Source organism: Cinclus cinclus, chromosome 8 (genome assembly GCF_963662255.1).
Source record: "Cinclus cinclus chromosome 8, bCinCin1.1, whole genome shotgun sequence".
Classification (NCBI taxonomy): domain Eukaryota; kingdom Metazoa; phylum Chordata; class Aves; order Passeriformes; family Cinclidae; genus Cinclus; species Cinclus cinclus.
Genome location: NC_085053.1, coordinates 26,770,300 through 26,793,184, shown reverse-complemented (window position 1 = coordinate 26,793,184; position 22,885 = coordinate 26,770,300). Strand labels below are relative to the sequence as shown.

Genomic DNA, 22,885 nt, shown 5'->3' with positions numbered 1-22,885 from the left:
GCTTTGGGGAGAAAAGTGTTAAGAGAGGCTTTTACCTGGGTGTGAGCACTGCAGAGCTGCTTCATCACCCTCCACTCCATTTCACAGAGCTCCTGATCAAGCCCTCTGCCCTGGCACAGCCCAGCCTGCCCCTGCTCTGCACAGCATCAGGGAAACACCAAACTCCCTGCAGGAAGCTTGGCTATGCCTCCATTACCTCAGGATGAACCAGGGGGAAGGTGTTTTCCAAAAACTCAGTGATATGTTTGTTACTTTACAGCCTTGACATTACTCATGGGGTTCACCAGGAAATAATAAAAACAAAAGGGTACTCGATACATTTCGCCAGGCACAAGGAGAGAAATGACATTAATTTCCTTGGCGCCTTGCTGGAAGGGAGCACATTTTGGGTCTGGACTTAGCTCTGTGCCACGGGCTGTAGGGCAGGTGAGGGAAGGAGGAGGAGGAAGAACAAGGGAAGCAAAAGAAAGGAGGAGCGGACGAGTCAGCGCAGATCTCGCAGTGCGCAGAGGGGCCGGTGCCATCAGCGGGCCAGGGCCATGATGAGGCTGGCACACATCTCGAAGAAGTCCATGGTGTGGCTGCCCAGGCGGGGGGGCACCGAGGGGATGCTGCCCACGAAGGAGCCGCTCAGGGAGCCCATCAGGGACTGGCACTCGGTGGCCGCGGCCGCGTCGATGCTCAGGCGCGGCCGGTGCAAGCCCGCGGCTGAGCAGGAGCGTTGGGGCGTGGAGGAGCCAGACCTCTGCTCCGTCACCTCGTCTTTGAGAAGCCAAAATTTAAAAAAAAAAAAAAAAAGAAGAAAAGGGGGAAAAAAAGCGGGATCAGTTTGGCAGCAACGAAACGGGAACAGCAGCAGGGATGAATAGCTCCAAAGCGCTTTCGCTGAAACCACACATGCGTAAGCGCTTCAAAACGCGCAGGACGGTTCTTAAAACTTCCAGCCTTGCCCTTCTAGGTGTTCTCCATGTCCAACTCACCATCGATGCTTTTGAAGTCCAGCAGATAGCTGCGGTTGTCCACCTGGTAGAGCTGCAGGCTCATCTTCACGTAGTTGCCGGTGACGGGGTTCTTGCGGCGCACCCGCAGGTGGTAGGCGTTCACCACCTGCAACAGGAAACCTGCCCTCAGCAGGGAGGCTCCAGGCAGCAACAGCAACTCCTCCTTCCTTATTTTTATTATAAACCCGCAAGACATCTTCTGGGAACAACAGTTTCTCAAAAGGACAACGCCTATAAAGTGAAGCGAATGGCTTAATTTCCTCCTGTCTTTAAATATTCTTCTCAAGGCCGTGATTCATCAGCTGCCGGCTGAGGAAGCTGCAGTGATCCATCTGCCAGGCACAAACCTGATGTTTGCTCCTCCCTCACCAGCAGCCATGGCCACACGAACCCAAAAGTCCACTCGTGGACCCACATACATGCATGGTGTTCACGAAATCAGGGCAAGCTGGGCAGAGCAGCCTCTCCCATCAGCATTGCCAAACCCAGTGCTTGTGGATCAGCCTCAAGCTCAGCGTTTCCCCTCGCTCCTTCCCACCTCACAATCTGCTGCATCTCATTTACAATGAGATCTGTTCTCTGAGCTATATTTATGAAGCAACTGCGTGGATGGGAGAGTTAATTCTGATGAAGAGTCACATCTGAAGTTATTCTTAGGGTGGGAAAGGCTATTGTGAAACCTCCTCATATGAAATAAGCTCCACTGCCTACACAGAGGCATTTGGCTGAGTTGGTTTTTGAGGCTGTACCAGAAATACAGCAGGTTTGTTCACTCCCTGTAAAACCATGCAGCTAACAAATGTCTGGCTGGTGTGGGCAAATGCACCTGGCCACGGTCCATCTCCTGCCTGGTGCAGGGAAATGTGGTTTCTGGAAACTACTTGGCTTTAGAGACATAATAATATCAAAAATAAGGAGGAGTCAGGAGATTTTAAAGAAGCAGCACAGTGAGATTCACACAGTACAACACTTTGGACCTGGTGGGAGGAGGAAAGCTCCTCTGGTGACGAAGATCTGGGCTGAAATTCTCCTTACCTGGCTCCTGATCCTCACATGATGCTGCTGCCAAAGGCCACGAGCCAGGGGAACTCACCTTGGGGGCTGCACCAGGATTTGGGGAGTCAGCAGCAGAGATCCAGGGCTAACTTAGGGGTTTGTTACTCCACCTTTGAAAAGGACTATGACTAAATGTTGCAGTGACCATAAATACCTGCAGTGAATACTGTCAACTAAAACATCTGGGTTTACATAAAGAAGCTGAGCCTTAAACTGAGGAAGCAATAAGTGCCTGAGAGCACATCTGGTCTGTGAGCACTGCTGCATTTCCATCAAGGAAAAGGCCACCACATCAAAGATACAAATCCTACACCCAGGACCCCCTGCCCCTCATCTCTGCATTCTTTAGGACAATTCATACTGTGCCATTTCAGTCCTGACAGGACCAGGCAGAAATAATGGAAGAGTTCCTCAGCTCAGGAGCACTCGAGATGACCTCTCAAGGAATTAGCCACTAAAAGTGGAAATGTGAACAGCTCCTCTTATCCCTGCAGCTAAATGAGGCAGAATCATCTTTCCAGCTGAAGTCTTGGAGCACTCAGAAAGAAACCCCTTATTTCACGCCATAAACAAACACCACAGACACCGAAGCACAGCTGGGGCCTTAATTCAGTGAGTTTGCCTTAACAAGGAATAGCAGGGATGACTGCAAGGTGCTGTCATTTATCTGGAAACAGGCGAGGCTGTCACCACACTTACAAACCTCCCCGAGTTGATGGCATAAAGGATGCTGCAAAGTGCACCGGCACTCCTTACCTTCCACTCGAAGTCCAGCTGCTTCATAGCCCGGTACACCTCGGCCATAATATCATAGGGTTTGCTCTGGCTGCGGATGCCCAGGTGCCACTTGGCCTTTTTGACAGTCAGGGGCTTTGGCTTGGTGGTGTTGAGGGCATCCAGGGGGCAGCGGGCTTTGGGGCTGTCGGCGACGAGCGGCGGCATGCGCTCGGGGTGCGGCTTCACGCCCGGAGGGATGTGCAGGGCACTGTCATCCATGAAGGAGCCCGTGGGAGGGCTGGAGGCCAGGTAGAACTCGCTGGCCTGGTTCATGATGCGGCGGTTGTCGATGACCAGGTGATAGGCCACGGCCAGCTGGTCCTGGGGGTCACCGCTGTACAGGCTGTTCATCACCTCCGACTCCGTGCACTCGAACTTCTCGCACACCTCCCGCACCGCCTCGTCGTCGACGACCGTGGCGTCGTAGGAAGGGTCCTCTGGGAACAGGTAACTGGGCAGCTCCTCCTTGAACCACTCGTGCTCCCTGGGGGAAGGCACAGGGGAGCTGGTGGAACGCCGGGAAAACTGAGAATTTTAGGCTTTCTCTGCTGACAGGCACTGACCCTCAGGAAAGCACTGCTTTTGACCTGAGAAAAGACTTCCAAAATTGAATGATAGAACTAAAATCACTGGAGTGTAGTTTGATTAGAAGTGTGTAATATCACACGGTGAAAAATTTGGAATTTGGGGTTTTAGAATATAGCAATATGCAGACAGCAAGATGGAGGTTTCTTTCTTCTTCACCTTCTTCACGGGTCTAGGTGGTACTTTTGTGATTGGATGGAAAATGCTGCACTGCGGGTCACAGGTGGTTGGTTATTGGGTCAAAAGTAAAAATAATTTAGGTGCTAGCTTTTAATTGGACTGTTAGGCCTCAAAAGACCTTGTAATGAGAAAGATACATCACCATTTTTAGCTTGTTAGCTAGAAGTGCTGTAGCACTCACTGTAACATAGGTAAGAATTAATAAACATCCAAGTCCAAACACCATATATATGATGAAATACCATCTGTGGTGCATTTAATCCTGGCTCTGGCAGAAGAGAAAAAAGAAGATAAAAAGCAATAGGGAGCCTCTCTGTGAGAGGCAAGATGGGGAAACTATGACTAGTCAAGAATAAACCTCAGCTGATGAGCTGGGAGCAAAACCCAGCCCAGTACAGGGACAGCAATGGCACTCTGCACACAGAAGTAAGACCTCAGCACCTCCAAGATTTTACCACTCTGGGATCCCCACTGGCCTGATGGAGATACAGAGCATCAAACCTACCCAATTCCCACCAATTTCCAATGAGGTGAATGATAATTAAGTGTCTAAAACTCATACAGTGCCTTGTCTATAGGTCCTGTGTATTGACAGTAATCTCACCACATGTGCTGCCTCTCTAACATGTAATTAAATCCTCTAATCCTAAGGAATTAAGAATTTAAAAAGGAAGTTTGCATGGGTTTAATTGAAGGATGAAATTAAGGCCATCCACTGAAAATGCATTAAAAACCTGAGAATTCCTAGCCCTAGTAACATTTATGTTTATGCTTAGCACATAGCTAGATATAATACATCCACTATTTACATATTCAGTTAGTAATTCTTGGGTTTCTCCACCTTTTCTTTTGGATATACAATAATTGTACAGTGTATAATGATTATCCTCTGATCTGGTACCCATAGGGACACGGTGTTGAAATAAAGGAATGAAAAATGGCTGTTGGATATTAAATTCTTGGGATTATTGAATGCTATAGCTGGCTTTGCTAAGTGCTGTTAAGAGATTTTTAAGGCTATTTTATAATGCAATAAAACAGAATTCTAAATACTTGTATATAAAATATACATATAAAATCCTCATCCTGTTCTTCACCACCCACTTCCAGCCAGCACAGAAGGGATGCAGGGCTGCTCCTTGAGTCACTTGGGACAAAAACCACCTGGATTAGCTGCCTAATCCTGAAAACCACCATGCCCACCTGCCAGCAGGTGACCCCCAGGACAGTCACCAGAGATCCCCAGAGGCAGCCGGCCCACCCCAGCCCAGCTGAGCTGACCTGATGTCCTTGATGGTGGCTCTCTTGAGGGGGTCCACCTGCAGCATGTGCATGAGGAGTGTGGCCACGGAGCGGTTGAGGTACTCAGGGATGTAAAACACACCCCCACGGATCTTCTTGAACAGGGTGGGCACGTGCTCGTCGTCAAAAGGCAGAGTGCCACACAGGAGGGCGTAGAGGATGACACCACAGCTCCAGATGTCCACCTCTGGGCCAGCATAGAGCCTGCATGAGGACAAAGGCAGGAGAAAGTTGTCACCCCCACCCTCTCCTCATCCAGGGTGCAGGTTCTGTGTCACCCCCACCCTCTCCTCATCCAGGGTGCAGGTGTGGGGACCCCTGCCAGCTCCACCAGGGACAGAGCTCCAGCCCACAGCAGGGCTGCTCATGTACCTCCTCCCAAACCAAATCTGCCTCAGCCAAAGCAGCTCAGGGAAAGAAATGCCAGGACTGGCACTGGCTGCCCACACTCCTGTGTACAACCCTGCCTCCACCAAACTCTCCAAAAAGCCAAACCCCACATCTCCAAGAGCCCTGCCAGGCTGTTTGCTCCAAGGGCTCAGCCAGAAATTTCTGTTCATTGAACAAGGCAGATCAAACGGCAACAGAGAATTCTGAGTGTTTATTTTTGGTGTGCTGGTATCTAAGTACTCCTGCTTCCAACAAGCTGCCAGATGTGCTCTCTGCCATCACCAACTCAGGACATCCCAAATAAACAGTTGTGCTGCTCCTGCTCATCTCTTTTTGCCACAACTGATGCCTCTCCAGAGATTTTGGGAGGCAACAGTTGCCCTTGGGCTCTGAGGCCCAGTCAAAACACAGAAGTTGAGATGCAACTACAGAAGTCTTGTCATGAGCCCTCAGCACCTGCTCTTCCTGAAAAGCATCACTGCAGACATATCAGTCATGCTGGTCATGCATGTGGCCATTCTCTGAACACCCAAAACACCTGGTCTGCTTGTCCAAGGGTGAAACTCTCCCTGCTGAGGCCAGGGACAGCAGCAAAGTGGGACAGCCTGGACAGTCTTTTGGACCTTTAACCCAAGTGAGATGCACTTGTATAGCTCTGAAAGCTGAGCTGTCACACTCTACTGTTTCTGTGATCCAGCAGGGAAGGCAGCAGGAGCCGGGAGCCAGCTCCCCCCTGCCCCACACACCCCCCAGCAAGGCAGGGAGGGTAGATTGTACCTGTCCCTCCCCGAAAATGCAGCTCTCACAAGCTGCTGCAGCTCTGAGAAGAGCCCAGCTTGGCACACTGAGCTGGGGCATGAAACTCAGGCAGCCCTGAGGCTGTAGGTGGGAGTGATGAGGGAGGGATGCAGCTGCAGCCAGCTAAAAAGTGCAACATGTGGGCTTGGTTTTGGTTTTCCTTCTCACTTTTGTTGTTACTAAGGTGCATTGCCTGTACCCTTGGAACACTCTAGAGCTAAATCCTTCTTTCTGGTCTGCCATGTGCCTTTCCTCCTATACCAATTGAAAAACATGTGTCTGGCCTTCACTGAGATGGAAATACCATTAATATTTCTTTGGAATCCCAGTAGTTTCTGGCTTTGTCCCCTTCTTGACAATGAGGATTTACTTGGTTTCATTTCACACACAGAGTTGTAGTCACAACAGGGTTTTTGGATGCTAGTCTAATTCCTAAGGTGCTCTGCCAACACTTGCTCTGGTTTAACAGGGATAAAATAATCATAATCAAAGCAACACATTCTGAACAAAATGTTATATTTAAAAGCTACAGATATAGGTAAAAAACATTGGATTAGAAAAGTAAAGCTCATGGCAAAGGGAGATTAAATAAAAAGGGAGCATATAATGAGATGGGCAATTTGAAGGACCATTCAGAGGACTGAAAATTTGAAAATCTAGTATTTGCAATCTTTGCTAAGGTATTACAGCGAGAACTAGGGAAAAATGTACATTCTATATAATTTCTGTTTCTGATACCAAAATGTGGGAGGCAACACTTCTGTTTCAACACATGGAAGTCCAATTCAACTTTGTGGGGTGTGTTCAACACTCCATGTGCTGTACACAGGTTTCATGCTGAGAGATGCAACCACAGAGGAGGTTTGTCAATTCAATGAACCATTTCAAAACAAAGCTCTGAAGGTTGAACCTACTGCCATAGCCAAAACCCCAAGCTTCAGGAACCAGAAGACAAGTATTTTCATTACAAGTGTTGGGAAGTGATTAAAGATCTTCCAGGTTCTTTTGTTAGTGAATGGTTTTCCTCATTAACACTGTTTTTTATTACAGGTGGGCAGGAGATGAGGGGGTGGCCTGGAAAAGCCTTTCCTCCTGGAACCTCAGTATTTACATCTAAAGAGTCATTTTCACCCTCTTTAATTAGCAATATAAACAGTCAACATCTGGTATTAATAATTCCTCCACAGTAAACACCTGTAGTAAAACACAGTTTGCTATTACAGCAAACTGAGAAGTAAAATAACCAAGAAAACCTTCAGATCTTTGCCAACAGATTCACCCAAACACAAAACCCAGGCTGGAAGAGTCAGCTACTTTTACTAGATGTGCAAAGCTGTTTCTAATACCAAGAACAAATTTAAAGTCCACGTGCTCACACAGACTCTGATGAGAAATGGAATGCCTTACCTTCCAGAGATGACTTCAGGGGCTGCATAATTTGGGGAACCACAGCTGGTGCGCAGAAATTCACCATCTGACATCATGTTGGACAGTCCTAAAAATAAAATGCTTATTAATACACTGATGCTTGATCTGAAGGTCCAGACACACTAGACCCCGTGTCATACAGAGGAAAGGCAGGGAAGTGGAGTGGAATATTTGGAAGGGAACTGTTGATATAATTTAGATAGACTTCTCTGAACTGATCTGAAGATTATTACTTTTGTTATTATTGTTATTGTTTATTTGGTTGGTTTTTTTTTGGGGGGGGGGGAATGTTTCACATCCAACCAAGAAATATTCACTCCAGGCTAATTTTGCTCCTTTAAGTTGCAAACCCCAGAGCACAGAGGAGAAGAGACATAATCCCAGAGCACTTACTTCATATGGCAATTGGGTGGGGCTGTGAAATGAGTAAATCTTCAGGAGGATTTACATTGCTAGAAAGGACTCACCAGGACAGAGTTGGTAGCCCAGGTATTTTAATGGATTTCAATCCCTAATGCCACTTAGAGACTCCTGTTACTGCTCGCTGTAAAATGGAGCACATGGCCAAACAGAGGGAGAGCATGCACAAAAATAAACACACTAGCCAGCTCACCCTTATTTAGCTGCACCAAGCCTGCCTCAAACACAAATTAGGTAAATTTTACGTCGGGTGATTGCACTAAAACACAGCAGAGATTTACAAATTACTTCGCTGCTCCATTTGCAGTGCCAGTACAGGAGCAGCCTGCACCAAGTAATCCCTGGTGCTGCAGGAAGGGCAGTGTTTATAAGGGTGGGATTTCCAGGTGGAGCAGCTGGAGGTGGTTGGGGCAGCTGGGTTTTGTGTGGCTGCTCCACGGCCACGCTCCGGCGGCGCTGGCTGCGCCTCTGGAATGCTGCTGGGGTCACCTACCAAAATCAGCTATCTTTGCATTCATGTGGGCATCCAGCAGTACATTCTCTGGCTTCAGGTCCCTGTGCACAACCATGTGCCTGTGGCAGTAATCCACTGCAGAGAGGATCTGCTGGAAAAGGCGTCGAGCTTCTGCCTCCTCGACCTGTGGGAACAGCAGAGAGAACAGCCCTGGAGGTCGGTGTGCACGCACAGCTGGCAGGGGAAGGCTTGGCTTAGCAAGGAGCCAAAAAGCTTCCAGGGTGCAGAGAGAAAATCCCAGAGTGCCTGCGACCAGAAGCAGCAAATAAAGCAGATTTCTCACCCTTGCATTTTATAATGTGCCAGCATTTGAAAATGATACAGCCCAGAGATGAAAGGTGAGACCTCAGCTTAGCTGAGATGTCAACAAGAGTTTAAGGTAGCACCTATCAGACAATGGCCTGCTGTCCCAATGGGACTGGTACAGATCCAGGCTGGACAAAACACCACAGAGGATGTTGCTGGGAGCAATTCCTCATGGACTTCCTCTGGAAGAAATTGTGAAGCTGCAATATCACAGTGACTTTAATTACCTGTATAGTTATGAAGTTGTATGAGCTATATCAGAGAAACTATATTTTCAATTATTATTTTTACTGATGAATTCCAAAAGACTCCCTTCATGAAAAACTGAGTTTAGGAATGCAGAAGTTCAGAAAAGATCCAAATCAGTCACTGAAAAGATCTAGATGGGTAGAATGTATAAGAAATCAGAACTAGATAGAAAAGAATACTGAGTCAGCTCCATTGAACACAGCACTAATCTAAACCAATTTGCTGTAAATGTATTGATTTGGTAGCACAGACAGGGAATGTGTGATGGGCTGATCCTTTACCTGAACCCTTACCCTAGATGTCCACTTTGGCCCATTTTTATCTCCTTACCTCCACAGGGCAGACACCAGTGATTTTCCTTGCAACCAAAATCTCACATTTCATGGGCTCAACCCATGCCTCGGGTGATTGATACCCACTGGGACTGCTGGCATTTGAAAATGCTGTTCAGATAAGCCACATCCTTGAAAAGCCTTCAAAGAACCTGACATGGAGCCTGGGGGGGTTGGGAGAGGTGAATGACTGGGGCAGAGACCACACCAAGTGGTCGTGCCCTGCCACGCCATAAATTTGCTGCTGATCCATGGGGGTTTTGACAGGCAACCCACAGCTAAAAATCACAAAAATATGCCAGTCTTCCAAATATTTGCCCTAAGCAACACGTTACCTTGGATATTTTGGTTAGAGGATCGAAAATACACCGGAGACTGCTGTGAAAAAACACACACAAGTTCTGTGCGAGCGGTACGAGACACCCCGGATGGGGCTGCTGTGAAGCAACTTCTATTTTGGGCCTTAACCTTAACTGTGCTCCCTTGAGCAGTCATTTTGTTCCTGAACACCATCCTCTTCTCACACAAGTGCCTGGGCTGAGCCAGGACTGGCACTTACACGTCCGTGCTTACAGATGTAATCAAACAATTCCCCGCCGGACACGTATTCCATGACCATGAAGAAGTCTGTTGGTGTGCTGATGACCTGGTACCTTCAAAAACACAAGCAGATTTAGAAGGAATGCCTAATTAAGAACAAGGAAAGGCTTTTAAACAGATTATTAATTCCAAATCAACACTCAAATAAGAATTTGTTTGGATCTTGCAACTGCTTTCCACTTCTGAAAAGTCATCTCTTGTTTTCAGTATAATCTTTCACTTGTCTGTGAAAGGACCTCTTTTCCAGAGCTATGATCTTCCTTCAGCCCTTTAAATAATCCTCTGGAATATCTGCCAGGCAATCTTATCACACTTAGGACTGCCCTGACTTTTAAATTTCCATTTTAGGTAAGATCTACAACAGCAGCTTTAGAATGAAGTCCTGGTTAGCTGGGGGCAATGAGAGGATCCATCTGATTTCCCTCCTATCAAAAAAAAAAGCCAAAAAAAAAAAAAAAGAAGATAAAGAGCTCTAGGCACTAGAGGGAGCTTTCTATGGACAGGCACAAAAATGAAAAGGAGACCCTCCTAAAGTTATTTTTCAGATAGTAAATGTCTCTAGAATGGGATGAAAATCCTTCAAGAATGGGGGGAAAAAACCCAGAGTATCACCTTCAACTTGCAGATTTATTCTCCATTTTCCTTCAAAATGATCTCTGAGTGCTGCAAAGGCATTTCAGTGTCCCAGCTGGAACAAACTGCCAGCTGAGGTCAATGCAGCCCCAGGAATTCACAGCAGCACCAGCTGGGACCTCCCTGTCTTTTATTTCAGATTCATTGTTTTGTTGTTGTTTGTTTAGTTTTAAGATTAATTTAATGAATTTTTACAGGGCTGTAATTTGAAACAAAGAGATTTCAGCAGTTTCCAGAGGCTGGCAAGGCAATGTGGGATACTCCCATAAAGATCAACAGTATCAACTTCATTTTTCTGAGGAGCTTTGGACCCAGACATCTAAGTTACTGTTAATTGCCCCAGTATTTCTTTTATATACATTAAAAAACCTACTGAAAGAGGTTTGTGTGCCCCAGTCTCCTCAAATCTTTATCACTGTATTTCATGAATGCAACATGTATTATAGGACACAGATATTGTCAAACTGGATTTAATTTTTATTGCTTTGACAAATGTGTGAACAGGATTTGACTTGCAGGATGCTGGGCACACAGCTGAGGAGCCTTGCTGGCAGTTTTTTCATGAAATAATACCAATCTGTTCTCCAATAAATCCATGGAACTGTGAAGTTACTCTAAAGTCAACAGTTGCTGCATGGTTAGTTATTTAACTGCAGAGAGAATTTGTTTTCCCTTGCCTCTAAGTCCCAGGTATTTGCTATATCTCATGCCAGTTTTAAGGCTGACCTAAATGTCAACTTACCCTTGCAGTTACCATTCAACAGCTTTCTTTTATAGGAATGCCAAAGATATTATCAAGTGCCTCATTAATGTGGGCTGGCTGCACAAACTGGGGATTGAGCAGGAATCCCAGAGGCTGCAGTGCAGGTGCTGATTTACGACCCCAACTCAGGTTCATCAAAGTGGTAACTTTCAAAACTTATGTCTGAATAATAAATTTTGAAAAAAAAATATGTTCTTTTAAGCTCTGGATAATCAGTCCATTAAAACATAAATCCTATTGACTGGAGGCCAAGGTTTCACTCTCAGAGCTTGACCATGCTGCAATTCATGGAATCATAGAATAGTTTGGTTTGGAAGGGACATTAAAGACCATCCAATTCCAACCTCTGCCAAGGGCAGAGACACCTTCCACTATCCCAGGTTGTTCAAAGACCCATCCAACCTTGCCTTGAACACTTCCAAGGATGGGGAAGCACAGCTTCTCTGGAAAACCTGTGCCAATGGATCACACAAAAACTTGACCAAACACATATTTTACTTCTCTAATCCATCTCCTGAAACCCAGCTAAGTGTGCATGAGAGGTGCTTGTGCACAAAGGAGCAGCTGAACACGTGGCAGGGAGGGTACTCACAGTTTGATAATGTGAGGGTGCCGGAAGAGTTTCAGGTTCTGAATTTCTCGTTTGATCTTCCCCACCACATCCAGGCTGCGGATTTTCTGCCTGTTCAGAATCTTCACTGCTACTTTGTGCCCTGTCAGCTGGTGTTCACCAACTATTAGAGAGAGGGAGAGCATTGCAAAGTCACTAAACAGTACAGCAGGGTTCACACAAGCAGCTTGAGCACTGTGAGCAAAAAGCCACTTCTGAAGGGGGAAAAAGCAGAAGATGAGCATGTGAAATATTTTAAAGTTTTTGTCTCTTCACTGTTTTCCCAGTGGAACCATAGAAGGCAGAAGAGAGGGGACTTATCTGCCAAAACCACTCCACTAAATAAAACAGAGTGAGTTGCTGGAGGAGGTCATATCCCAAGCTAATTTGCAAGGATTTATAGCATGTAAAAGCTAGATTAATCAGAAACAGATATATTTAAATGGCAGAGGAGAATCTCCACCATAACACACTGGTAGACAAAATCCTTCATAAACCCAGTCTTAAAACTAGACCATCACACGTCTTTTTTAAAAAAAAAAAAAATGGTGTGGGGATTTTCCCTGCCCAAAATAGGACTGTAGGATTTGCATTACTAAAATGAATTTCTATTTATACTTCCTCCAGTGTGCTTCTTGCTTTGATGACAAGCTGCAGGAACACTGCTGGACTGCAGGAGCAAACTCTGCTTATAGGAAAGATGAAAACTTCAATATGTTTTTTGGGGTTTTTTTTAATGCACTTGGTGCACTGAGATGCTGATGTTTATCTCCTGTGTTCAGGAAAAACCATAACCATTAACTGGGAGGAGCAGCCCCACTGTCACTGAGAGAATTGTACCTAATGATGTGAAATGAATTCAGCGTGGGATCCATTTGTTATCAATAAACAAACCACACACAAAAAAAATAAAAAGCTCCCAGGAAGCAACATTTATATTCAAGTTGAGAGAAGAAAGAGCTTGAAAACGGGGTGTTTATACCCAAAAATGGGTTGTCAGAACGAGCTGCCCCTTCTCAGGATTTTCTAATGTGATATTCAACAGGGTGACACATGGATGGTTTCCTAAAGCCTGCACAGAAAAACCTGCTTACAGTAAATATTTGTGCTCTCTAATTACCAGCATCACCCTTCCAGTAATAACACACGGTGCAAGGAGTTAATTATTGCCAGCAAACCTTGTTATTACATTATTAGAGCCTGTAATTTTGACAGCCCTAATGAGCTGATCAGAAGCACCCAGGGTAAGCAGGAGGCATGAGAAGGGCAGGGCAGCAGCACTCAGGGCACACCAGGTCACTATTATTAGCCACCAGATAAGACCTGCCAGAGATTCCTTCCTCAATAAGAGCATCCTAAAAATAAAACACTTTACTGCCCTTGAAAATTAAAGCACCACTTTGCATGTCCATTTTATTCCTCGTAATACTTAAAACTACTAGATGATGGAATGAAAATAAACTCAGCTTTGCAGCAGAGATGCAATTTAGGGATTAGCTGAGGGCTGGAGGAGGCAGATAATTCCTCTGGTGCAGTGCAAGGAGAGTGCTGTAAATAGTCCAGGGAGGCATTTTCCCTGGTGAATCCTTGGCGAGAGTAAGGCAGCGTTGCAGGGAGGTAAAGCAAAGTTTTTTCACTGAACTAGGAGGAAAACCCTGATTTTTGCCACCTTTGTTTCAGGACAGCTTTTTCTGGCCTTGCCTCAGCGTATGCCTTGAAAAGTTTTTATTATACACTAGGGGGGGAAAAAACGGCCATGCCCAGAATGAATAATTATTGTTTTTAATGCTATTGCCAAACAGTTCATCCCCTTTCCCATCCGTGACAAACAATGTGTAACTCTGCAAAGGTTTGCTAGCACAAACACATTAATAATTAAAAATAAACAGCCTATTTGGTAATCCATCTTTTGCTTACAGTAAGCATTAGATACAGAGATATTGTTTCTGTCCCCAGTGACTTGTTAAGCCTCCTTGAACTCGGTGAGAGAGAGGCAAAGAGGGAACACAATTTCCTACGTGGTGGGAGACTTTCAAGACTTTGAGGGCTGTCTGTAGCTGCAGGAATTTAGACATGGGCAGTAAGGACAACCCTCCCTCTGCTCACAGAGCCTCTGAACCCCAGGATCATCCCAGAAGTCGGGGCAGGTCCCAGGTCTCCCACAGGCATGGAAGAGGATCCTCACCCCAAGGGTGGGCAGTGGTGGCCTTGGCTGGTGGTGAGGACACCTCCTTCTCTCTCACTGCCACAGATTAAAAAAGTGGAAAGGAGACTCTTGACATTTACTTATTTTTATAAAAAGAAAAAAAAAATTAGGAGGAATAGTGATTATAGCATCATGAGCACAGATAATAACTAAAACCCCTTGACAGCATGGGTTTTTACATCACTTTCTTTATCCTACCAGCTCAGGCAGCACAAGCAGTTAACATTTTTGCAAATGCTTCAGGGCAATGTAGAAGCTGGTGAAGGGGTAAGGAAACTCCTTCCCTATCAGTTCTGCTGGCCCTTATCTCAGGCCAAAGTTAAAAATGAAATCCATCCAAAGCATATATTTAGCAATGTATATTAATTCTGCCCCTGTGCCACTTGTGTGTTGTATCAGCCTTTCCCTGTCCTTCATCTGCTCAGACTCCTTTAGTTTATCTTCCCTCTGACACAAAGTTTTGTCTTTCAGCAGCAATGCTACAGTGCCTGGGAAAAGTGGGATCTGATCCTGACTGGAGCCCATGGAGGTGACATAAACACAACCCAAGCACTGCCAGTCCTTCAGGGACCACAAATTGGCCACTTTTGTGGCAAACAAGTGAGAGAAAGAAGCCACCAAGGCCCCCCAGGTATGCCTTGGGTGGCATCACACAGAAAACAAACAAACAAAAAAAAATCTGGGTTACCCTGCTGGATTTTGACTGAAACTCTCCAGGCTGCACCAACCTCGCTGTGTGAGAGCTGTGGTCACAGGAGAGCTTTTGGGGACCCACAGGGTGGGACATGCCCACAGCAAACACAATTTGTCTCATCTGTTCTTACCAACCCCCAGGGAAGGAGATGCCACCTCCTTCCTCCAAGGCTTTGCTAAACTCCAATTCCAAGATCTCCACAGTTCTATTTCTGCAAATTATTCTAATCTTTGGCCTGGAGGACATGGAAAACAAATATATTTAGTAAAAAATGCTGTGTGGTAACTTCAAGTCTCAACATGACACCTCCTATCCATCCACCACATCAGCTCCTGCCACCTTCCTCTCTTCTAACAGATGCTGTGGGCTCATCACCATCTCCAGATGGAATTTCAGGATTATCACCAAAATCCTGCCCTCATCTGCCAACCTATTTACTCCCCTCCCTGCCTTGTGTGGACTTCCTGTAAATGAGATCAAGAAACCTGAATGGGCTTAGAACAGAACAGTTTCTTGCAGTGTTCAGCCAATTTTTAGGAGGATCAGCTCCCTGAAGACTCAGGCAGTCAGGGACTTCTTCTGTCATGCTTCTGATGGCTCAGAATGACTACTCAGCTCCAGCCATGAGTTCAAGCTCTGGTTTGTACACCATGTCACTAAATCCTCCCCTTCATTGCCATTTCTTATTTCCTTAATAAAAATAATCCTGAACAACTGTAAATTATGATTTCTTAACCTGGACGAGTAAGGGACGAAAAAGTGCCAAAACCAAAACCTCGTGCAAGGCACTATTTGAAGAAAACACATCAGCAGCAATAAATGTCACTGATGACACCTGACTTCTGAGAAAGCAATTATTGTACAAAACATACAATCCTTGAATCAACCAACAAAAACCTCTGCTTTTCTCATGTGAATGCAAGTTTTTCTAAAGCTCATTCGATTAAAATGCTGTAATTCTGTACAAATGGGAGATTCCATTTCTTCCTTTCAGTTCCTACTCTCAAGCACAAACTTCACCTGTCAGTCACAGGCACACTATTAAGGAAAAAAACCCAAAAACATATAAGGGGCACTACTCACCTATAAAGGATTCTGAGTTAGGAAATCTCTTTTATGTTATTTGAATTACTTATTTGGAAAATGCCCATTTTTACCAAACTTGGGTTATATGTGGGGTAGGGGGTATTTGTGCTAGTTAAGGAAAAGCTATTGTTGGTAGGTTTAAATTGGCCTGCAAGAAAAAAACCTGCCTTTGGAGCAGTTTTGAGGTCTGCTAGTACACAGGAGTGATTTAAATGGTCCTTACTGTTAGAAGTATTTATTCTGATAATTCTTTAGACAGTAAATTTGTGGTTTGGGATTAAACACAGCAATATATTTTTAGGACCATGATTAATGGCCACAGGTGGACTTAGCTGCAGTGGTTGTGGTAGTTTCTTTCATCTGCTGTCAGTTTGGGTTTATTTTAAAACTCCAGGCACTGAGGGCAGGCACAGCACCCCTTGGCCCAACCACATCCCAATGGGGTGGGGGGACACTGAATGGGACAGCTGCTCCCCCAGCTTGAGCTAAACCCATTTCCTACTGGGAAACACAGCTCAGAAACTGACTTTTGTCAGTTTTCTGGTTTGGGGTTTTTTTTGTTTGCTTTTTTTTCAGCATCTTGTTTTTAAAAAATTAAATTTGCACATAATGGCAGAATTCACAGGAAAAAGAAATACAAATACTTGCAAACCTCACAGCCAGCTAAAGCAAAGCCTTCATGTGAGTTGGCTGCTCTGGCACGACTGGCCAAGGAATCCCTGTGTGGAGCCCCAACCTGCCACAATCCCCCCATCCCGCAACCCTGGAACGGTTTGGGATGGAAGGGACATTAAAGCTCATCTCATCCCACCCCCTGCCATGGGCAGGGACACCTTCCACTATCCCAGGTTGCTCCAAGCCCTGTCCAACCCGGCTTTGAACACTTCCAGGGATGGGGCAGCCACAGCTTCTCTGGGCACCCTGTGCCAGGGTCTCCCCACCCTTCAGGGAACAATTTCTCCCCAGTATTTCACCTAACCCTGCCCTCTGCCAGCATGAAGCCATTCCCCCTCGCATCACCAAAAGTCCCTGTCCAGCGTTCTTGCAGCTCCTTTAGGCACTGCAAGGTGCTCTGAGGTGGCTCTGGAGCCTTCCTTTCCCCAGCTGAAGGCGCAGCTGGCTCATCCTGCCTGCCCCGGCCCCTTTATCCCCTCCATTCTCTGCATCCCCTGCGTCCCCTCCATCCCCTCCATCCTCTGCATCCCCTCCATCCTCTGCATCCTCTGCGTCCCCTCCATACTCTGCATCCCCTCCATCCCCTTCATCCCCTCCATCCTCTGTATCTCCTCCATCCTCTGCATCCTCTGCATCCCCTCCATCCCCTCCATACTCTGCATCCCCTCCATCCCCTTCATCCCCTCCATCCTCTGTATCTCCTCCATCCTCTGCATCCTCTGCATCCCCTCCATCCCCTCCATACTCTGCATCCCCTCCATCCCCTTCATCCCCTCCATACTCTGCATCCCCTCCATCCCCTTCATCCTCTGTGTCCCCTCCATCCCCTCCATACTCTGCATCCCCTCCATCCCCTTCATCTCTTCCATCCTCTGCATCCCCTTCATCCCCTCCATCCCTTCCATCCTCTGCATCCCTTCCATCCTCTGCATCCCCTCCATCCTCTGCATCCCCGCGGAGCCGCTCGGGGCTGCGGGGCGCGCTGGGCTCAGCGGAGCGATGCTCGGAGCGGCGGCAGCACCAACCCCGTTCGCTCCCGGCTCCAGGAGCGCCCCCGGAGCACCTGCCGGCCCTCGGGCAGGGCAGAAAGCGATGAGCGCATCCCCCGGACGGAGGGGCAGGATGCCGGTGCGCGCTCCAGCCTCCCCATCACCTCCCTCCGAGCGCGGGAGCGAAGTTTTGGTGGGTCCGGCTCGCAGCTCGGGCTCCGGGGCTGTGACGGCCCCGAGCACCCAGGGGCGAGCGCCGCACCTCCCTCCAGCCGCCGGCCGCTTCCTCGCCCGTGCGCCCCGGGCAGGGCTGGGCCAGCGGGAGAGGAGCCGGGAGGCGGCGGGGCAGAGGGAAGGGAGGGGATGCGGGCGCGGAGGCCGCGGGAGCGGAGGAGGGAGGCGGCGGCGAGGGGCGCGCCCGGCCCGGCCCGGCCCGGCCCCGCCCGCGGTACTCAGCTCTTGACTTTGCCGAAGGTGCCGACCCCCAGCGTGTCCCCCAGCACGTAGTGGCCGATCTTCACCCGCCCATCGTGCTTCTGCTTCTCGGCCATGTTCGCCCCCCGCCGCCGGACCACAATGCACAGGGCCGGGGCGGGGAGCGGAGCGGAGCGGGCCCGGCCGGGGGCGGGGAGCGCCCGCAGCGCCAGGTGCGAGCGGAGCGGAGAGAGGAGAGGAGAGAGGAGAGGAGGGGAGGGGAGAGGAGCCAAGGGGACAGCGCCCGAACCGGGGCACCTGCCGGGCACACCCCTGGGGGCGGCACCTGCCGGGGGAGACGCCCTCCCCGAGTGACACCGTACTCGGGGTACATCCTCTGTTGTCACCCACCTGCCGGGAGCGATGCCCTGCTCCGGTGACACTGTACTCGGGGTACGTTATTGCCACGCACCTGCCGGGGGTGAAACACCTTCGGAGCAGCATCTGCCACAAGGAACGTCATCCTCCAGTGGCACTGTCCTCCGTGTACACCTTCAATTGCCACGCACCTGCCCGGGGGCAACAGCCTCCTTTGGTGGCACTGTCCTCGGGGTACACCCTCCCTGCGTGCAGTGACACCCTCCTCGGGGTGGTGCCACCCTTAAGCTGCTCCCTCCTTGGGGAGGGAGCGTGTGGGGACATGGCCATTAGAGCACACCCTTCTCTTGGGGCACCCTCCTCGTGGTGCGCCTGGCTTGGTGTGGCACAGGTCAGAGAAGGGCTGGTGGCACCCTCCTTGGAGTGACACCCACCCGAGGGTCACAGTGTCCTTGAGGTGCACCCTTCTCTGCCTGCGAGGGATGTCACACCTACCCAGGGATGTGTCCGTCAGAGGGTGGCACTGTCCTTGGGGTATGCCCTGCTTTGGAGCTGCTTCCTTGGGTTGATCCCTCCTTTTGGTGACACTGTTCACCGGCCGGGGGAGCTGCTTTTGGCCCAAAGAGTGCATCCCTACAGGAGGAATGCTGGGTGTGAGGGGCAGGGCTCCAAATGTACCCTCTGGCACCAGCTGTGCCTTGGGCTGGGAGACAAGGTGCACTCAAAGGACAGTTTCAGCCAGAATTCCAAAAGACCCAATAGTGAAAGCAGGATGTTCTCCCTTATCTCCCATACAGAACATAAACTTTGTTCTGGACCACATTATTTGTTCGTAAAAGTAGCATGATTGAACACCAAAATCTGCACCTAGCAGATCTGGAAAGCGGTCCTGCCACGTTTTAATAGCGTTAATTTGTAGCTCTTTGTTTCTCATTCAGCTGCACCAAGTAGCAGAAGGCAGTCACAAATGCAATCTGTGCTCCTAGGTAATAAAGAGCTGTTGGGGAAGCTGGAACAGAGTGTGTAAACACAAGGTCCCTGATAAAATAATTACAAGCCTATGCTACTGGGCTATCATAAATAATAAAACGGCAACTTAATTCAAGAAATCCAATAACATAAATAACTAAAATAACAAGCTGGGGGTAGAACAGGAAGGTTGCTGTAACACAAAACCTTTTGTAGTATAATGAAACCATCTCTGTTCAACCAGAACAATTGATGTACGTGAAGGCACAAGAGAAGCAGCTTTTACAAACAGTAAACTTTGGATAAGATAGCAAACCTACAATCTCCTGGAACGCCTGAGAAAGCCCTGCCTTCTTCAGGCAGCTGCAAAGTTGTCAGCCCATGCAAGCCTTTACCCTGCAAGCTCTGGGCAGCTCTGCTCTGTCTTTGGGGTTTGTTTGATCTCCCCTTCCAGTCCTGGCAAGCCCTGCCTCTGCCTGAATGAAACACCACACAAAGAGGTGTGAACTCGAGTCGTGTTTGTTTAATGGTTAAACTAATATGTTTAACAAGAGCTGCTGCATGGAGATGCAGTGCTCTGCTGTCCTGCCTGTTTCCTGAAAGCTGGTCAGTAAATCTCAGAGCTGGCAGATCATGAGTGTTTCCACTGCCTGTTGACACACAGAAGCTGTCTACTAATTAATATTAATCAGGTTTTTAACTGACCGGATATATTCTGGGGGCTTAAAGATTGCAGGAGGTTCACAGAAAGGCCTTTGCTTGGCATCAAGGATGTCCCCAGGTGTGTCAGTGCCTTCCACCCTCTCCACTACTGGTGAGAGCTGAGAGCAGAGCCTGGGATGCTCCTGGAAAGCAGTGCCAGGGCTCAGGCTTAAGAAAGTTTACTTAATTTCCCTCTGCCTTTTAAGAATATAGATATATGTGTGTATCTGTATCATGGGTGTCTCATTTGCAGACACGGGGGAAGGGAGCTGTGCTGGCAGGCAGGAGATCCAGGGTCTCCAGGAAAAGGCTGGGTGGGGCATGTTGCTAGGAGATGGAGACTCCAGTGTCTGGCAAAGTGGCATTTTTATTTTTGGTGCAGATCAACACAGAATGGTATTTGACTGTGAAGCAGGGTAGAAATCTCTTCTCCCTGTTTACATTCATCTCTGAAGGATCTGTTTTGTGTAGTAGCGTTGCTGCTCATTTAAAACACAAATTAAATGTAGTCAGTCTGTATGGTGTTCGGTCCAGCTGGAGACTGCGTGTTTGCAATCTCCAAGAATTTTTTCTTTTTCTATTTTCTTTTTCCCTGCTCATTGAGAAATCCCTTGTCTGAGCAGCAGGATATGTCTCTCTTTAGGGGAGAGCATCCTCACATGCCTCTGGTTCCTTTGTGGCTGGTTCTCTCTTGTTTTTTCAGACACTGTGAGTTAGCAGTCAGGTTTTCTGGGTTTGGGCTTATTAAATACATCCTGCCAGGGCTTGTTCTCTCTTGCTTTGCTGCCTCTTGTTACACCCCAGTGCCAGCCAGGAGCCCCCCCATCCCAGCTGGCTGCATGTCCACCCTCTCACAGACAGGGACTGTGTGATGGCACAGGGAAAGCTGCCATGGAATACCTGGCCCTGAACTCTCCCTGGTTTGCTGCCAGGGCTGGAGTTACAGGAGGAATTAGGAATAGGTCTGAGTGCTAAAACTTGACTCTTTTTTTGCACCCTTCTGTGGAATTCAGGAGTCCTGGGCAGAAATATGGGTCCCTTGCAGCTCCCACAGAGGCTTTAGCTCGAGCTCACGTTTTGCTGGTGCTCCTCTCAGGCACCAAACTGCTTTCACTGGATATTCAGAGGAAAATTTTTTTTGGAAATGCAGGGCAAAGCAGCAGGATGCTGAGGGGCTGGGGAGGCACCAAGGAAAAGCTGGGTGCTGCCTGTTGCAACACTTGGCTTCAGTCACTATCGTGAACCTACAGAAGGGTTTGTAGCTGAACATCTCCAGTTGTGTCCAGCCTCCCACCTCAGCACCCTGCCCCTGTCACCACATCTGTCACCATATTTTTCCAGTTCAATGTGACCAAAAACAAAAAATGCCAGGGATGCTGTGCGTCTGTTAACACAATAGCTCAGCTTCTGCAGCATGCCATCCAACCCTTGTAAGTGCCCTAAATCTGTGGATTTTCAGTAGGATTTGCATTCCCAGTCTGTTTTGGGAGGAGATAGTTAATGAGATAATGCAGCAGTGGGTAAACTGTGACACGTGAAATGGGTTTTTCTGAATGCTGGAGAAACTGCATGCATCAGGGGAAGCTTAGCACATAACATTTGTAACCAAGCAGTTCCCATTTATATTATGTAAGTGATGTCATTTATCAAACCCTGTGTAGCAGCCAAGAGCAGATGTTGAACCATTTGCACTACAGTGTTGGAAATTAACTTTTCTGAGGGTTATTACAATTATTGGTTATTCAAATACAATCTTGTGAGTGTAATATAATGGAAGATCCAGCAGGATTATTTTAAAAAATGTAATGGGTGTGGGTCCAGAACTTATTATGGCCTCTTGCTGGCATTGGGTAAAAATCTGTGTGGCAATATGTGATGTTCTGGTGGGGATGTGAGCTGCTGTAAGCTGTATGAGAGTGGGGAGGGAGGGTGGTATTTCTTGCACCGAATATAAAACATTTTAAGCATGCACATGATAAGCACCCATTTCATGAGAAGGCTGCTGAGGAGAGACTGCCCTGCCTGTACAAGCACAACACTCTAACCAGCAGCAAGAGAAGGACATTATTTCTGAGAGGATTACTCCTACATGAGAATGAGACTTCTGGATAAGATTTTATTAAGGGCACAAATGAGTAATTGGATTCCTCAACCCATTAGAATGTAGCAGTAATGAATTCCTGCTATCTTTTTATATGCCCTGTGATTAGTGAGATGCTTTGGTTGGGGGGCTATTTTTAAAGCAGATAGCTGTGGTTGGGCTCTATGATCCTTGAGGTCTTTTCCAATCTTAACAATTCTATGATTCTCTATGCACTGCTCCCTTTTGTGCAATCATGCAATCAATCTTTGAGGCTTTGTCCACAAATATAAAGCCCAATATGGGTGTGAAGTGAGCAATATGAAAAGAATAGGGTGTATTTTTTTTTTTATTTTCATGCAGTCTTGCCCTCCATTTTTTACAAGTTGTGCAGTACAGTTCCTACAGGAACTTTGTGGCCTCAGCAACAAATCCTGAAGATAACTTGTAGGACAGTGAAGGCAAAATCAGCAACTCTGTGAGCTGCTTATAGTAGCATTTCTTCCAGTGGCTTGCCATGTTTTCATTTAGGGCATAATCTGTGAGATAATCCCAGCTCCTCTGGGAAAGCACTTGCCCCTGAGGAGGAATTTGAAGTTTATCCTCACCCTTCACTTTGCACCCATGAGCAACTATTCCAGGGACAGACTGAGGAACAGTTTAGGCCTGTGCAAATAGATCCAACCTTTTTTGACCTTGATTTGAAATGCTGTTTAAAGATCTGTGACCTTGCAGCCTCAGTCCACTA

At 47.5% G+C, this 22,885-nt stretch overlaps 1 protein-coding gene across 1 annotated transcript; it reads right to left on the bottom strand.

The window, feature by feature from the left end:
* Positions 1 to 505: 505 nt before the first annotated feature.
* PRKAA2 (protein kinase AMP-activated catalytic subunit alpha 2) lies at positions 506 to 18,145 on the bottom strand. Its single transcript, XM_062497337.1, has 9 exons — positions 18,052 to 18,145; positions 11,927 to 12,068; positions 9,898 to 9,991; positions 8,431 to 8,575; positions 7,497 to 7,584; positions 4,881 to 5,105; positions 2,814 to 3,318; positions 981 to 1,107; positions 506 to 762 (listed from the first exon to the last, which is right to left on the bottom strand). The coding sequence occupies exons 1-9, from the start codon at positions 18,143 to 18,145 to the stop codon at positions 524 to 526; spliced, it is 1,659 nt and encodes a 552-aa protein (XP_062353321.1). The 3' UTR covers positions 506 to 523.
* Positions 18,146 to 22,885: the final 4,740 nt, after the last annotated feature.

Bases quoted from the DNA above. Each gene is read 5' to 3' on its own strand.
- PRKAA2 (XM_062497337.1), bottom strand. From the start codon at position 18,145: ATGGCCGAGAAGCAGAAGCACGATGGGCGGGTGAAGATCGGCCACTAC. The intron at 5,106-7,496 runs GTAAGGCATTCC...GTCCTCATGCAG, and splicing joins CCTGAAGTCATCTCTGGAAG to GCTCTATGCTGGCCCAGAGG. The intron at 763-980 runs GTGAGTTGGACA...GGCTTCTCAAAG, and splicing joins GGACTTCAAAAGCATCGATG to ACGAGGTGACGGAGCAGAGG.